The sequence below is a fragment of the Arctopsyche grandis genome, chromosome 4 (assembly GCF_051622035.1).
Source record: "Arctopsyche grandis isolate Sample6627 chromosome 4, ASM5162203v2, whole genome shotgun sequence".
NCBI lineage: Eukaryota > Metazoa > Arthropoda > Insecta > Trichoptera > Hydropsychidae > Arctopsyche > Arctopsyche grandis.
This window is the reverse complement of record NC_135358.1, coordinates 26961213-26977571: the sequence shown is the minus strand read 5'-3', so window position 1 is coordinate 26977571 and position 16359 is coordinate 26961213. Positions and strand designations below refer to the sequence as shown.

The window sequence follows — 16359 nt, the reverse complement described above, 5'->3', positions numbered from 1 at the left end:
GCGTCGTAAAATAAAGGGATCATTCAGGCCGGCCGTAAAACCTTTCGTTACGCTTGGTTAGATGTTGGTGATGAATTTTAAGAAAGTCACACGAAATTAAATCAGTTCCTTTTGGAGTTTTGAGGGAATAACATCGAGCGCTTTTCGACTTTCAGATATGTCGAAGAGAAAACATACGTAAGTTTTTTATTTTTACATATTTTTTATTTATCTTTATGTTTCTAATACAGTAGGACTTATTGTATAATATGCATAAGAGAAATTGCGTTTATATATCTCATATTCCTGAAAAAAAAATCAAAAGTCGACGGAGTCGTATATGACTCCTTGGGATAATGACACATATTTTTTTCCAGAGAATGCAATTTTACTACTGCAGAGATACGGGAAGAAATTGATAATTGGGACGAGTCTCAACTTCCGGATTCCACATACATACATATTACCACCCCTGGAAACTGATATTCGGTTAAAGAAAAAAGTAGGGTGGAAATCAATCAACCATTTAGTATAAATATGTATAATAAATATATGGGTGGGGTTGATCAAATGGATAACCATATTTCTAACTATAACATAAGTATTAGAGGGAAAAAATGGTACATGCCTATTCTGTTTTGGAACATCGATGTAGCTGTGAATAACGCTTGGATTCTAAGCAAAAGTTTTGGTTGTAAATTTGATAAATTAGGATTTATCAGACAGGTAACAGAGACGTTGTGCAAGTGTTATGGTCAAAAACGAAAACAATTGGTCCCATTCAGACCCGGCAAAGTTAATCAAAATCAAAAGGAAGTTGGAAGACATTTGATATTGGTCAAACAGAAAAGGAGAAATTGTGGACACTGTAAAAATAAAACGTTTTCCGCTTGTGATAACTGTGAAATTCCATTGCATGACAAATGTTTTGTACCGTATCATAATAATTAATTATTTTGTCTTCATGTATTTTGTTTTTACGACTTTTGAACCCAAAATCTCGTTTATGACAGTTCTTCTTTTAAAAGGGTGCACCTTTTTTTTGTTGACGATGTGTATATGTCACAATATATGTACCTACGTGTGTTATGTTATGCGATTTGAAAATATCATTTTATCGAAGAGATGCGTATTTGTTATTTTTAAAATTAATTTTATAAATTTCTTAACAATAAAATTACAAATAACCAGTGAGAAAGTATTATAACTGATTATGTGACTCCATTGTGATTTTTGTTTTATTTAAAAAAAACATGTTTCATTAGCCCCAAAGGTCGTTCACGACACCACCTTGAAAAAAATTAAAAATATTGAAAAATCAATTAATTATCCATCCCTATCCTATAAAAAATATTTCCCATGAAATAACTCAAAGATTTTGGAAAATAAACGAAAAACTAGTCCTGGGCACATGGGACATGTGTTTTCACGCGAGCTCTGGGTTCAAATGGGTTAAAATTTAATCATTTTTTTTTATAAAAATCAAGAATTTTAACTGAAATTATAAATAAAATCGTTGAATTTCACGAATTTTGATGTGTTGTGGATGAAAAAAAACTGTCATACATTTTTTATTCTCATTGATTTATTTTTGTGTTAAATTCACACACATATACAATTTTTATTATTTATACAAATAATTCAATAAATTGGGTTATGTAAATATCAATGTTTAGTATATTTTTTAGTTCCGTTAATTTTTTATATCACATATGAAAATCGCTATTATATTAATTATTAACAATTTTATATGTTGCCAAAAAAAGTCGATCTTACTAAGATCGTTCAAGTTGGAGTCGGAGTGAAATCATAAAATAAAGTCCGTAAATTTTAAACCGACTCATTGCAAAATCTGCGAAATTAATTATTTATTGTAAATAGCTATAAGAATCATTTTATCATGTACTAGCTGAATCCAACATGCGTTGCAATGCCACAATAATGCATGAAATTCCCGTTCCCGTTCCCGTTCCCGTTCTCGTTCCCGTTCCCATTCTCGTTCCCGTTTCCGTTCCCGTTCTCGTTCCCGTTCTCATTCCCGTTCCCGTTTTTGGGCGATTTTTTTTCACAGCAATCTTCCCGGACATGCATTCAACAAATCCTGAAAGTTCCAACGAAACTAATGAGATGTTCAAACAGAAAAACTTTTGAATCTTCAAAAATACCGATAAATGACGTTTTACAACTAAAGGTTTTGATTTTATAATTATGAGAATTTTGAAAAAATGTTTTAGTTTCGATGTATCATGACAGGAATTACCCCAAGGCAACACATATGGTTGGATTAACTTTTGTACATACATACATGTATGCATGTATGTATAAGTACATTTTTTCAAATATAACAAGAATACAAGTAGAGACATCTATAGGCAATAAAAAAAAATGTGATACACAGAAAATTTGCGAGAAATACATTATTTATGGTGCGTACGCACCAAGCCAACGAACGGCCCACAGGCCAACTTTAAAAACCAGTAGCGTACAAAATATCGAAATAAAAATTAAATTTAAAAATTGAAATTAAATATCAAAATTAAAACTATTATTATTATATTCAAATTAAATTCAAGTATCAAAATAAAATTATAATCATTATATTAAAATTAAAATTAAATATTGAAAGTTAAAACAGAACATGCACAATTTAAATAAATTTTCGAGATTGACCTAAAATTAGATCATCAACAATCACATACAGGTAATCCTCGACTTTTGTTTGTCGAATATGTTTTGACTTACGAAGATACGCACTAAGATCGAAAAAAAATTATTATTTTTACTTCCCCGTAATGCGCAGTTACTGAGAATATATCATGTATTAGTATGGGTGATCCAACGATTTTTGCTAACCCGGGATGTTGTCGGTCACATCAAACGGATTTTTTTATTCTTCAATTGTTTCTCTCGTCGAAATAAATCAAGTAATTAAATCATTTCAGAGGTAAAATTTATCGGATAATGTGATTATTAATTTTATTTCGACGAAAGAAAAAAAACCCTTTGACAAATCACCGACATCCGACACCGCGTTTTTTTATGAATTGTTTTTTTTTTATCGATCATCCACGTGGAAATACAGTAACATCTCGTGACGACTTTAACAATATTTTTTTTCGCTCGTACGCAGAGAAATTATAATATTTCTCTGGTTTTAAATGCGGCATCGTCGTAATTCAAAACATTGTTGTAATTCAAAACATCAACGATGATCTAATTTTAGCTCAATCTCGCTCTTTAGCTTGATTTTGATATTTAATTTCAATTTTAAAATTTAATTTTTATTTCGATATTTTGTACGCTACTGCTGGTTAAAAAGTTGGCCCAAAATCGTCGTTGGTTTAGTCCGTAAGCACCATTAGACAGCTTTTATAAGATTCAACAAATTCGAGATGCTTATAGCTCGAATTTGCGAAATACTAAGGGGAGGATACCGATTTATTGGCTCCATCACAACAATTAAGCTACAAACATACGTACGGTCAATCTAGGCTTTTTATATGGCTTTTATTAGTTTAACTTGTTTAATAACCACAATACTTCACAATTCGGTCACGACCTATCTACTGGTATGCAATAGCTCTACCAGTCCACTACACTGTAACTTTTGTAAACAATTCATCATACTTCTATATGTACATATATTTCGAATTTTCAGGGCATTATTGATACTCATTTATTTATGATTATTATAATATACATATGTAAAACCATTATTAAGTTACAAATACGAATTCATTTCAAATTTCTATTAGTTTGTGATTTTTTTTTAATTGTATAGAATAGAATTATATAATACATATAATCATGCATTTGAACACATCACCACAGTGATTAAATATAGAGAATTTCCAACCAAACTCGTTAATAATGCTCAATTCCCAGTATAATATAGCATATGCGTTATATGTATAGTATACAGTTGGATACGAACACGAACTTGTGTGTTGACTTCATTAGTGTAATGAAGCGATTAATTCTAAACCTTCAATTAATATGACGCAGTCAAGTGCATATCATTTAACATCAAATTTCTTGAATTATCCTATATAATATACATATGTATACCATACACCGACCGACGGTATGCTACATACATACATATCTACATACATACGTGTGGTCCAATCGCCAATTAAACCAGCTGACGAACCATGTCCCAATCCAATTCCGCCAATTCTAAATAACATCAGTAGACAATGACGTCAAATATATGAGCATCGAGCACATAAATTGAATAACCCGAAAGTGTGGGCGGATCAAGTGTTTTATTTGGCAGTATACAGCGAGCCTTGGATCGGTCCGATTGTACCGATAACGAGTGGGCCCGTTTGTTTTAACTGTTTTAAAATTAATTCGAGAGCAGTATTCAACTTTGGGTAAGTAAAGTAGAAGTGCCACGTGGTGAGTGATTGTCGTGCAGTGCGGTAGACCTAGAGGAGTCCTTTCGCCAGACCTTAATCCAACTGTAAGGATAACCCTTATCATCGGGCAACAGTTACACAGCTACGGTTTCATTAATTATGGATACGCCCTTGTCCCCGTGCCTTCGGTGTAAATAACTTCAACCCACAGTTTACCTGATCAATATGGCTTCACTCCTATCGAACAGAGAAAACTACCTAATTGCCTTTAGGACGTATTAATTTGTAGCAAATTATACAGTGAAATGTTTGTATACAATAAAAATCTGCGGGGCACATTGATAGAAAAAGGATTACATTGGAATTTTTTTGTGATAATTGAGGAAAAGACTCACGTACATTTTACATACACATTCGAATACTTGGAAGTAATGAAAGTACTTAAATCAGTGATCGGAAACCGGCAACTCCGGAGCTGAATGTGGCTCTTGACATTATCTACATTTTAAGTGTACCATTAAATATATAAAACGACCCTCAAACCTTATTTTGTTTCTGCTTTAAAATAAAAGCATATCTACGTGTTATATTTATGGAGCAAGTACTACATACATACATATAATATCATATATCATCGTAATGTAATTTGATGATTTTTTCAATACGACTTAAAGTAGTTATGTACTCGCTTGTTACTGGAAAAACACTTGTTAATACTAATCGAATACATATGTAAATGATTAGCACATTTCATATAGTGGTTAGTTAAATGAATAATGATTTAGGTCACAAAATAGAGAGCTTCAAACTTCTCGATTTTCTCAGAACAATGATTTTTGATTAAAAGCTTTCCGCCACTAAGCCGACCATATTGACCTTTGTCATAAATTCTATCACCATAATTCATATAATTTTATTGTTTTCTCTGGAATTTCAAGAATGATTCAATTAGTCATATTTAAGATTAATTATATTTTAAAATTTCCAAATACCGGGTGTAATTTAAATTACATGATTGATAAAATATATTACAACCTTAATAAGTACGGACATCAAATTTTCAAATCATTTTCTAATATAATGAGTCACAAGATTTTCTTTATTATGTATATACTAGTGTTGGACCCGTTGATTTCAACGGGTGGTTTCGAAAAGCAATTGAAACTCGAATAAAAATAAAGTTAAAGATATTGAATCGACTGGTTTCGGAAAGAAATTGATGCACGAATTACGAATGACAAATTACGAAGTGATTACGAATTACGAATTACATTTTGTACATCGCCAACGCCTCCGGCACCCCGGGGCCTTCGCCCCCGGCGCTTCCGTCGCTCCGGGGCCTTCGGCCCCAGTGCCGCCGACGCCTCCGGCGGCCGCACCGCACCCAGCGCCCCTGATGCCTTCGGCACCCCGGGGGCTTCGCCCACAGCGCCGCCGACGCCTCCGGCGCCCCCAGCGCCCACAATGCTTTCGGCACCCCGGGGGCTTCGCCCCCAGCGCCCACGATGCCTCCGGCACCCCGAGGGCTTCGCCCCCAGCGCCCCCGATGCCTTCGGCACCCCGGGGCTTGAAAAAACTGGGAAACTGAAAAACTGAAAAAATGAAAAAAATGAAAAAACTGAAAAAATGAAAAAAATGAAAAAACTGAAAAACTGAAAAAACTGAAAAAATGAAAAAAATGAAAAAAATGAAAAAAATGAAAAAAATAAAAAAAATGAAAAAACTGAAAAACTGAAAAAAATGAAAAAACTGAAAAAATGAAAAAACTGAAAAAATGAAAAAACTGAAAAAATGAAAAATATGAAAAAAATTAAAAATATGAAAAAAAAAAATTTTGTTCCCCGTACATTATGTTCGGCGAGCGTTAGGACACATACCACACCCACACACACACACACACACCCACACACACACACACACACAGATTACCGTCTTTATATATATGATCTCTTAATAAAATATAGTCTCTCAGAATTATCTAAAAAAAAATTCCTGACAAACGAATAAATTTTATTTTACTTAATAACCATTTCCGATCTTCCGCAATGTAATTACATTATTATAATCTTATTACTGTATTATATATTCCATTACAAATAAGCAAACTTACAGAGTTACCCATCCGATTATTTATTTAAAAAAATATGTATATTTTCCCTACAAAAGAAACACCTTTATTAAAGTCTAAATCATATATAAATATGTACTTATAGCCCAAATTAGAGTTTTGTCCGTTCGTTATATCATACAGCATGGTTTTATTATTTTTATTTGTTTTATTTCATTTGAATATTGGGATTATTTTGCCACTAAAGGTCATATTATCAAATCAAATTTTAAAAATGCATTAGTAGTTAGTATAATGTCAAGAAAATAAAAAGTGAGCCATCTACTGTAGAATGTTTGAATGGCAATAATTCTTCTGACAAACGGTCGATGGGATAATCTTTTAACAATAATACAACGACGAAAAAAATTTAAATTGCCCTTAAACGTGTACGTTTGACGTAACGCGGTTCAAAAGTTAACGCGGCCGCCACAAGAGTAATTTCCTCATTGCCATTCTGTCCGGCGCGCGACATATTCAAATGACGCGAACCCATACTGATTTAAATTGGTTTTATTAGAAAAGACGCCACGTCACACATACAAAGGTAGGAAGATAATGCACACTCAGGGACGAAACAATGTACACAGATAAGACATTTGAACCCCATTAGCATAAGTGTCACTGTGGCGCCAAATGTCTCCCCCCCCCGTCTCTCTCTCGATCTCACCGTGTTTTTTTTATTTAAAATTCGATGAGAATTGTAAAGAACGCGGCTCACACTATCGATCAGTCAGGGACGATGCCAATCGGTAGACATCTTGTCGTTTTATCTTTACGCTTCAAACGCTTAATCTACATCCATCACCCACCTCATATATCATCGTGTAAATTTCCGCCTTTCGCCGCGTGACACCTTTTGAGAGCGAGAGTGAGAGCGTCGCGCAAAAGCTTAAAAGGTAAAACTAGATAAAATAGTTTCATACCTATCTAAAGTCTGAAAAATGATTTTTGATAAGGAAATCAAGAACGGAATGAAATAAACGTTAGATCGCTCTTCCACAGCTAAACGATTAAAAGTTGCCATGAATTTGTTATCTAATTTTAATTTTAATCTCTCGTGTTAAAGTGATCTTGATATATTCATCTGTAAGCAAAACTTCAACTAGTATAAGTAAACTAAAATTCTGCTATAGATAATTCAATAACATGAGCTTAGTAACTTGATGATAGTGGGTTTTTGTAGTTCTTCCTTTAAGTTTATCTTTTGTATTTTCTCCTGTTTATTTCATTTTCTTCAATTTTGTTTTTTTTTTCGTTTTTCTTTGTTTTTGATTTTTATTTATTTATCTTATTTGATATTTTTATTTCTGTATTACTGTATGTAATCAAACCTCAAACCTCTTGGGTCCATCGGCTTTGCCACCTATCCCAAATATTCTTAAATAAAAAATAAATAAATAAAATCTTAAAAGTTAGCTCAATCGCTTGCAAAGTTAAACATAGAAAAGCCTTGTAAATATTAAAGATCATTGCATCGATAACTTTACTTGAAAGTACATAATTTTTCAATCCCTAATCTAATTTCATTCAAATTGATAAATTGTATTGGGGGACGCGACAATTGGTGCAAGTCCAAAAGGTTCAACGACAAAATGTACCCGAAAATTAGTGCACTGACAAAATGTACCCGCGACAAAATGTTCACGTGGCAAAATGTCCACGGAAATAATGTTCAAGCGACAAAATGTTCAAAAATCCTAAATTTTCCTATTTTAAAGGAAAAAGTAACTTTTTATTGTATTATGTTTATCGATGTATATGGTACTTTTTATCGTATAGATCGCGGGCGTTATTAAATTAGTATAAATGACAGGTGTTATTTATACTAATTTAATAACGCCCTACGCTTAAAAAGTTTTTTTTTTCAAATTTAAATAAGTAAATATTGGATACGACTAAAAACCCCTAACATTTAAACTAATTCAATGACATCTTAAAATGATATTCAATGAGTCACAATGACATTCGCTTAAAATGTAATTGTTCAATTTAAATAAGAATATGTTGGTGCGGTTGAGAACACCTGTAATTTATACTTATTTAATAACATCCGCGATCTATACGATAAAAAGTACCATATACATCGATAAATGTAATACAATAAAAAGTTACTTTTTCCATTAAAATAGGAAAATTTAGGATTTTTGAACATTTTGTAGCTTGAACATTATTTCCGTGGACATTTTGTCGCGGGTACATTTTGTCAGTGCACTAATTTTCGGGTACATTTTGTCGTTGAACCTTTTGGACTTGCACCAATTGTCGTGTAACCATTGTATTGCATGTTGTACATACATATGTACATATGTACGTATATTATATAAAATCCGTATTTTTAAAGTTTGCGGTTTTATATTTTTACGACTCCCCGAACTCTTGAATTGCCAATCTAATCAATAACAAGAGCATTAAATATACGTACTACGTCTTATTGTTAACGTCATAAAATAGCTTTCATTGTCATTCAAAGGTTCTCAACGTTCAATTACAATTTTGATTTGTATATATTCAACGGAGGGATAAAAAAAAGTTTCAATAAATATTTCACACATTCATACATTTATTCAATTGGTCCAAAAATTTAATGAGTCCGCTACACAAAATTAATGATTTTCGTCTCAACACACTTAATCAAATTTAAACATGGTTTATGTAACTCTTCTCCAATAATTATCATAATTATACTTTTATTACTAACCTCTTCTTATGCTATTTTGCGAATTATTTTACGATCTTGATAATGGTGCGTACTAACAAAGCCAACGAAGGCAAACTTGGTTGGGACAGTAGCGTATAAAATATCGAAATAAAAAGTAAATTAATTATCAAAATTAAAACTATTATCCATATTTATAAAAATCAGTGTTTGTATGTCTGTCTGCCTGTCACATATGCGTTTCTATACCATTCAACCGATTGCGATGAAACTTACATGAGTTATTATGTGCATGCCTGCGATGATTTCTGTAAATAAAAATCGCCCAAAAACAGGAACGGGAATTGCATGCGTTATTGCGGCATTGCAGCCGGGTTCAGCTGGTTATTATATAAAAATTAAATTCAAATATCAAAATTAAAATAATAATTAAACATTGAAAGTTAAAACAGGACAACATACACAATTCAAATAAATTTTCGAGATTGAGCTGATTTGATTGGTCAAGATATTTGGTCGAGATTGAGATTTGGTCATTGATATTTTGATATTTTTGAAGTTTTGCCTTCGTTGGCATAATGTGTATGGACCATAAGATATACATACATGATACATATGTACATATATTCGAACCATTTATTATATCGTTGGTATAGCACTGATCAACGTCGGTTCTTATGCTCTTATATGTAAACATATGTACAATTAATATAACAGTTACTACAGTAGAGACGGTCTAGTGCAACACAATATGCAGACGGACAAATCGAGCTCAGCTTAGAGGTCAGTTTGGGAAACCGAAACAGGTATACATATTTATATATATATATATATATATATATATATATATATATATATATATATATATATATATATATATATATGTGTGTACATATATAATTATGTACACCTATATATCTAAATTAAATTATAAATACAAACTACGAAACAACGTCCATACATATATGTACGACAGGTGTTCTTTCTGTATTATCTGTATATAGACGCTTTCAAACCGCGTGAAAACTTACTCACCTGGAAAAACGTCTGTGAGTATATGCGCAAAGGCACTGCAGTTACGGTATAACTTAATGCAATTTAAAACCAGGATGAACACATCCTTTGCTAGTTTCTTACGTGTCCTATTTTAAAATCGAGTAAAGATATCTAATTACATATGTATGTATATATATATATATATATATATATATATATATATATATATATATATATATATATATATATATATATTCAAATGTAGTTGGCGTACATACGTATGTATATACATATATATTTTGTCGTGTGTGAAATTTGTCGAGTTTCCGCGTCCGAACGTTTATAATTCTCAACGCACAAACTAACCGCAAACTATACGCTAATTTACAGATAGTCAGTGGTAATTACAATGCTGAATCGAATGATTGAGAGGCTTCAGTGGGCTAAGACTTAGTCTAATTAAATAACATTAGAGCCTAATCCGCATATTACACGTAAGACGCAAATCTCTATATTCGGTATACCTATCTACACGTCTAATATGTACATATTTACCTACATAAATCTGGAACAAGTGTTTCAATATCACGCTCGCACACGTATATATATTTACATATACGTATGTATGTATTTATTAATTTAGGTGTATTCATCATTGGATGCGAATTAATTGAGTATGTACCTATACATATGTATGTATGTCTCTACAATAAATAAAATGAAACAATATTCCCAAATTTTGTATATTTCGTGATCAAATTTTTTTGATCACGAAATTGTGTAAGTGTAACTAATTAATAATCTATTATTTATTAAAAGAACTCGTGTGACGGCCCTTATCTTATCTAAATTACTACCGACACACATATGTTATAAATAACAATATTTAGCTAAGAACAATCAGTGACCTCGCCGCGAAATCACTCGAAACTGAGATATTTGTCAAGAACCGGATAGTTTTTAGTGAATATCTGTTCATAAACGACGTGTATTACGCATTATTTTTATTATATTATTATTATTATATTATTAGTATTATATTGTTATTATTATATTATTATTATTATATTATTATTATTATACGTGTATTACTATTATTATATCATATTTGCAGACACAAATCTATCAATATGCTACCAACTATTTGGGATGCCATAATTGTGATATCAAGTTTTATTGCCTTCATTTACGTGTATGGATTGTGGGGTAAAAATTATTTCAAAAACCGAGGTGTAAAATGTTTGCCATTCAACTCTTCGATAATTGGAAACATGTATAATGTTCTAACGAAGAAGGTGCACTTGAAAGATGAAATAAGAAAAGGATATTACAAATTTTCCGATCAAAGGCAAGCAATTTTAAATTTTGTCAATATATTTTATGTGCATGTATGTGGAGTTTTAAATTAACTTGCGCCGTCAACGAATAGATACTTTGGATTTATGCAACTAGATAAACCGATGATCGTGGTGAGAGATTTAGATGTGATCAGGCAAATCACTATAAAAGATTTCGACCATTTTCAAGACCATCACGGTATCGTTGACGAAGTCACCGATCCGCTCTTTGGCAAGAATCTCTTCGCACTTAAAGGTAACGTCACAACAGACTGTTCATTGATATTTAAAATTAGTTTCGCAATTAATGGATTAAATTTTAAGGTCAAAAATGGCGTGAAATGAGAGCAACATTGAGTCCAGCATTTACTAGTTCCAAGATGAGAGCCATGTTTTCATTGGTAATAGAATGCGCTGAGCAGTTGAGCAATTTTTACGTTGAAAAAATGAATGAAAAGGAACACAAAGGTAATAATTACTGTCGAACTAACTTCATAGCAAAATATAATGACATCCTTAAAGCATAAATCTACAAAATATTTGGGCAGAAGTTTGAAATTTTCACCATAAATCAGAAAAATTTTATATATATTTTATATTGGATAAATTGGTTTTTTTGATATATTTTATTTAAAGAAAGAGGTCTAATCGAGTTGGAAATGAAGGATACCTTCACACGAAACGGAAACGACGTGATAGCATCCACGGCTTTCGGTCTCAAAGTGGACTCTTTGAAGGATGACATGAACGAATTTTACCGTATGGGAAAAGAGGCAACAGATTTCGCAGGATTTCAATACATTAAAATTTTGCTTTTCACTTCGTTTCCAAGATTCATGAAGGTGCGAATCTATTAATTAATAATAAAAAATCACTCTAAATATATGATACACAGATACTAAGTCAGGTGTTATTTATTTCAGTTTACTGGCATGACACTGTATAAAGACAACGTAAACAAATTTTTCAAAACGATAGTAACTTCAGCAATGAGAGAAAGGGAAAAGTTCAATGTAGTTCGACCGGATATGATCCACCTTTTGATGGAAGCCAAAAAGGGTGCCCTAGAATACGATGCAGCTCAAAGTGATGCAAAAGAAGCAGGCTTTGCAACAGTGGAAGAATCTAACGTCGGAAAACAAGCAATAAGAAAGCGTTAGTAAAAAATAATATAATAATTTTAAAAAAATGGAAAAAAGCCGGTAAGAAATTATTTTTCATTTCAGAATGGACCGACGATGACATAATTGCTCAAGCTATTTTATTCTTGATCGCTGGTTTTGATACGACAGCTACAGTATTGACATTTATGGCTTACGAATTGGCCGTCCATCCAGAAATTCAACAGAGACTTCACGAAGAAATAGACGATATTATCAAAGAAAAGGGATGTAAATTAGACTATGATGATTTGCCGAGACTCAAGTATTTAGATATGGTTTTATCAGGTAATTGAAAATAATCAACAACGATCAAAAATAATACAGATACATATGTAAGTTTATTCGTTATATTTTAGAAACGATGAGATTGTGGCCTGTAGTTACGACCATGGATAGAATTTGCAACAAAACCTATAAGCTACCTCCACCAAGTAAAGACAGCAATGTCGAATACGAGGTAAATATGGTCAGTTTAAATTTGTGACGAATGAAAATTTCAGTAGTTTGCTCACGAATAATTTAACAGGTCGAGCCTGGTCGCAGCGTATTATTTCCAGCATACAGTATCCAAAGAGATGCTCAGTATTTCGAAAACCCGGAAACTTTCGATCCCGAAAGGTTCTCCGATGAAAATAAACACAAAATTAAACCGTTCACTTACATGCCTTTCGGATTGGGACCGAGAAATTGTATTGGTATAGATTTTCGTTCAATTGTCTCCGTGATATTATTTAAAAACATTCATTCCGATATACTGTTTTGTTTTGATTTCTTTTCCTCTATTTTCAGGATCTCGTTTCGCTTTAATGGAAACTAAAGCGGTGATATTTTTCCTTCTGGCAAAATTCAATTTTGTCCCGACTGCGAAAACTCCAATACCTTTAGTACTCAGCACCGTTAATTTGAATTTAAATGCAGAAAAAGGATTTTGGTTGGGATTCGAGCCCAGGGTGAAATAATTTGATAGGTTAAAGATACGATTAAAAATAAATTAATTTGTAAACTATTATTTAAAAAAAACTTTACATAATTGAATTTTTTGAATAAAATTAAATCTTGAATACATTTTACTGTAATTCAATTATTATATAAATCTATAACCATAAAATATAGACGTCGATTTATAATTTGGCATTAACATATAACAACAATTCATCGTGAAAGAATATAAAAAAAATCAATACCTGTTAATTTTAATTCGTAAATAGTCCGGAGCTAAGGTGAAAATAGTATATTTTTATGTAAATAGTATATATTTAGAAAGGCCACACAACAAAATCTGTAATTAATCAAATTCGGATGTCTCTTTTTCCATATGCATATTACGCGAAATTTAATTACACCATTATAATGTAAAAGCGACAAAAGTTCGACACAAAATCTCAAGGGTTAGATCAGAGAGGACGTTATCGCATTAAGGGGCATAATATCTTTAAGAGGGTATGTTGCGCTTTCACCTAGCTCCGGCACAAAAGCTCGTCCATCTTAATTTAATACGAGGAAGAAGAAAATGGAGCTTTCATACGCCATCCGCGCACGAGAAGGTCAGCTAATTTAAATTTCGGCCGATGAGGCGCGGATAACGAACCCCACCCACATCCCCCCTTCGTCAAAAGTGACCCCAAGGCAGGATCCGGGGTCCCCCTTTGAAAAGGTACCGTAGAGGAGGAGGGCAGGGGTCCAAGGAGTAGGCCGGAGAATAAAGGAAACTGGCGCCTGCTCAAAAGCTCGGTCAAGATATGGCAGAATGTGGGTTAAAAGCTCGCGCGCTAGAACTTTTCGGCCGTGATAACAAGTTAAGGACGAAGGCTTTGTGCGGTTTCGCTATTATAACAATACAAAAAGCTAGTTCGCTTTGCACTTATTTATATTATATTATATAACGAGCTCATCTCAAAAGAAATTATATACAAAACAAAAAAAAGATGAAAACAACTGTAAAATGAAACTTTTTTCTAAAAAACAAATTTAATTTCGGCCAGTAGAATGATGGTTATCGCGTCGTCGTCTTCGTTCTTTCGCTTTAACTTTTCGAAAACTCAAGAATGCTTGTCATTTTTTTATATAATTACAAAGTTTAAAGGTTTCAGCATGTAAATTGAATAAAAAATACTTTATTATTATATGGAAGTACAAAAACGAACGAAGTCGAGTGTATTTTTTTGCCATTACTCATATGATGGATAATGTACAACATTGTTATATAATACATTAGTAATATTAAGTATGCCACTATAATTTATGACACTTGAATAAGTAACAAGTGTGAAAATAATAATAAATAACGTATATTTTTTCTCGTAATACACAATCGGTTCATTTGTGCGTAAAATAATGAAATATCATAAATCATCACCTACTATTTATTATTTATTAAAAAAACAAAAGTAAAACCTTAATAATAAGAAATTAAGCAAACTGATGAAATATAAAAACAAACGAAAAAATAACAAAAAGGTAAAAACAGAAATAAATTAAGAAAAACAAAACACAAAAAAACCTTTCAACTTTTGAGATTTTTTTCAAAATCATTCAATGAAATCTAAAATTCATCAAACCTACTTTATACATATGTATATCAAATAAATAAGGTCAATCCGTTAGTCAAATTAATAAAAAAAAACAGTACAGAATCGTCTCTATAGTATAAAGTTTCGTTTAGCTAACGAACCGGTACATGTCTTGGATGTCACCCTCTATTTACTTAACGATCAATAGTGGCTTAATTTCTTTTTGCAGAGATCCCGAAAAAAAGGGTAAACATGGCCTCGTTTTTTTTCATCTCGCTAATTTTGTTGTACACACAGACTGTACTCTCGTTAAGCGAAATTTATCAAATTCTCACTGAGGAAAATCGACTACCCGAAAAATTTTATACGAAAACACGGAAATTTTTTTCATAAGAAAACAATTAAACTATTATTAATTAAATTTCCATAACAATACATAAACATTGTGTATTCTGTATGTACATACAAAAATTCTCCTGCAAAGATACTGCTCCTCATCTAATACCATTTCAACCTAGATTGACCAATTTTTTTTGAAAGACTTGGTTTTGATAACAATTCTTTGACGTTTGATTTTTTTAGTAACTTCTAACATATTCTTCATATATGTCTCGATTTCATTACTGCTTTTAAAAATGACTAGTGTTCTGACAGTTGATATTTCAATAGGCGTTTTTTTGGAAAGGAATTGATACATGAACTATGTATGTATACTCGAGGCTACTGTCCCTAACAACGTATGTATGCGATATATGTATTACTAGTTGCTATACCCGGCTTCGCTCAGTATTTGTAACATAAACGTGGCGAATCTAATAGCAAATATTCATTAATTTTTTTATTAAATTTATTTGAATAAAAAAATATCTCGAATCGTCATAGAAACTGTTTTGTTTACAAAGTTCCCCTCCGGCGAATGCCCCCGGTGTCCCCTGGGGGCATTCGCCCCCTGCGCCCCCAGGAGCCTTCACCCCCGGTCTCGTCCACCGTTCCCATGTCGTCATGAAAATTTTGACTTGTTTTCGAAGTTCACAACCAAATCGCACCCAACAATATTTTCTTACATACAAAGTCTCTTTCGAAATTAGATATTAGATTATGTATACTATTATAGTTGGTTTGTTTTCAATATTGTTTTCACAGTGTTGTTCACCGTACATTTCTGTTCTTAATAAATAAATACGAAAATCGATACTGCACAGTCACTGAAAATACAAACATACATACATATACATAACCATAAT

The 16359-nt window shown here is 32.2% G+C and overlaps 1 protein-coding gene across 9 annotated transcripts; it reads left to right on the top strand.

Annotated features, from left to right (window-relative positions):
- The first annotated feature begins 4259 nt into the window (after positions 1 to 4259).
- Positions 4260 to 15987, top strand: LOC143910162 (cytochrome P450 9e2-like). Of its 9 annotated transcripts, none has more exons than XM_077428502.1 (11): positions 7137 to 7202; positions 9766 to 9892; positions 11220 to 11453; positions 11535 to 11698; positions 11767 to 11910; positions 12079 to 12284; positions 12366 to 12597; positions 12669 to 12890; positions 12962 to 13062; positions 13132 to 13300; positions 13395 to 15987. In XM_077428502.1, exons 3-11 carry the CDS (start codon positions 11236 to 11238, stop codon positions 13562 to 13564), a joined length of 1626 nt encoding a protein of 541 aa, XP_077284628.1. In that variant the 5' UTR covers positions 7137 to 7202; positions 9766 to 9892; positions 11220 to 11235; the 3' UTR covers positions 13565 to 15987. The 9 variants fall into 9 exon arrangements, with proteins under 9 accessions (XP_077284623.1, XP_077284628.1, XP_077284629.1 ...); XM_077428503.1 differs by having other exon boundaries at positions 7144 to 7202; positions 9827 to 9892; XM_077428501.1 differs by having other exon boundaries at positions 7145 to 7202; positions 9827 to 9915.
- Positions 15988 to 16359: the final 372 nt, after the last annotated feature.

Excerpts from the sequence above, each read along its gene's own strand:
- LOC143910162 (XM_077428497.1), top strand. The coding sequence starts at position 11,236 with ATGCTACCAACTATTTGGGATGCCATAATTGTGATATCAAGTTTTATT. Across the intron at positions 11,699-11,766 it reads GAATCTCTTCGCACTTAAAG|GTCAAAAATGGCGTGAAATG; the intron begins GTAACGTCACAA and ends TTAAATTTTAAG. Across the intron at positions 13,301-13,394 it reads GGGACCGAGAAATTGTATTG|GATCTCGTTTCGCTTTAATG; the intron begins GTATAGATTTTC and ends CTCTATTTTCAG.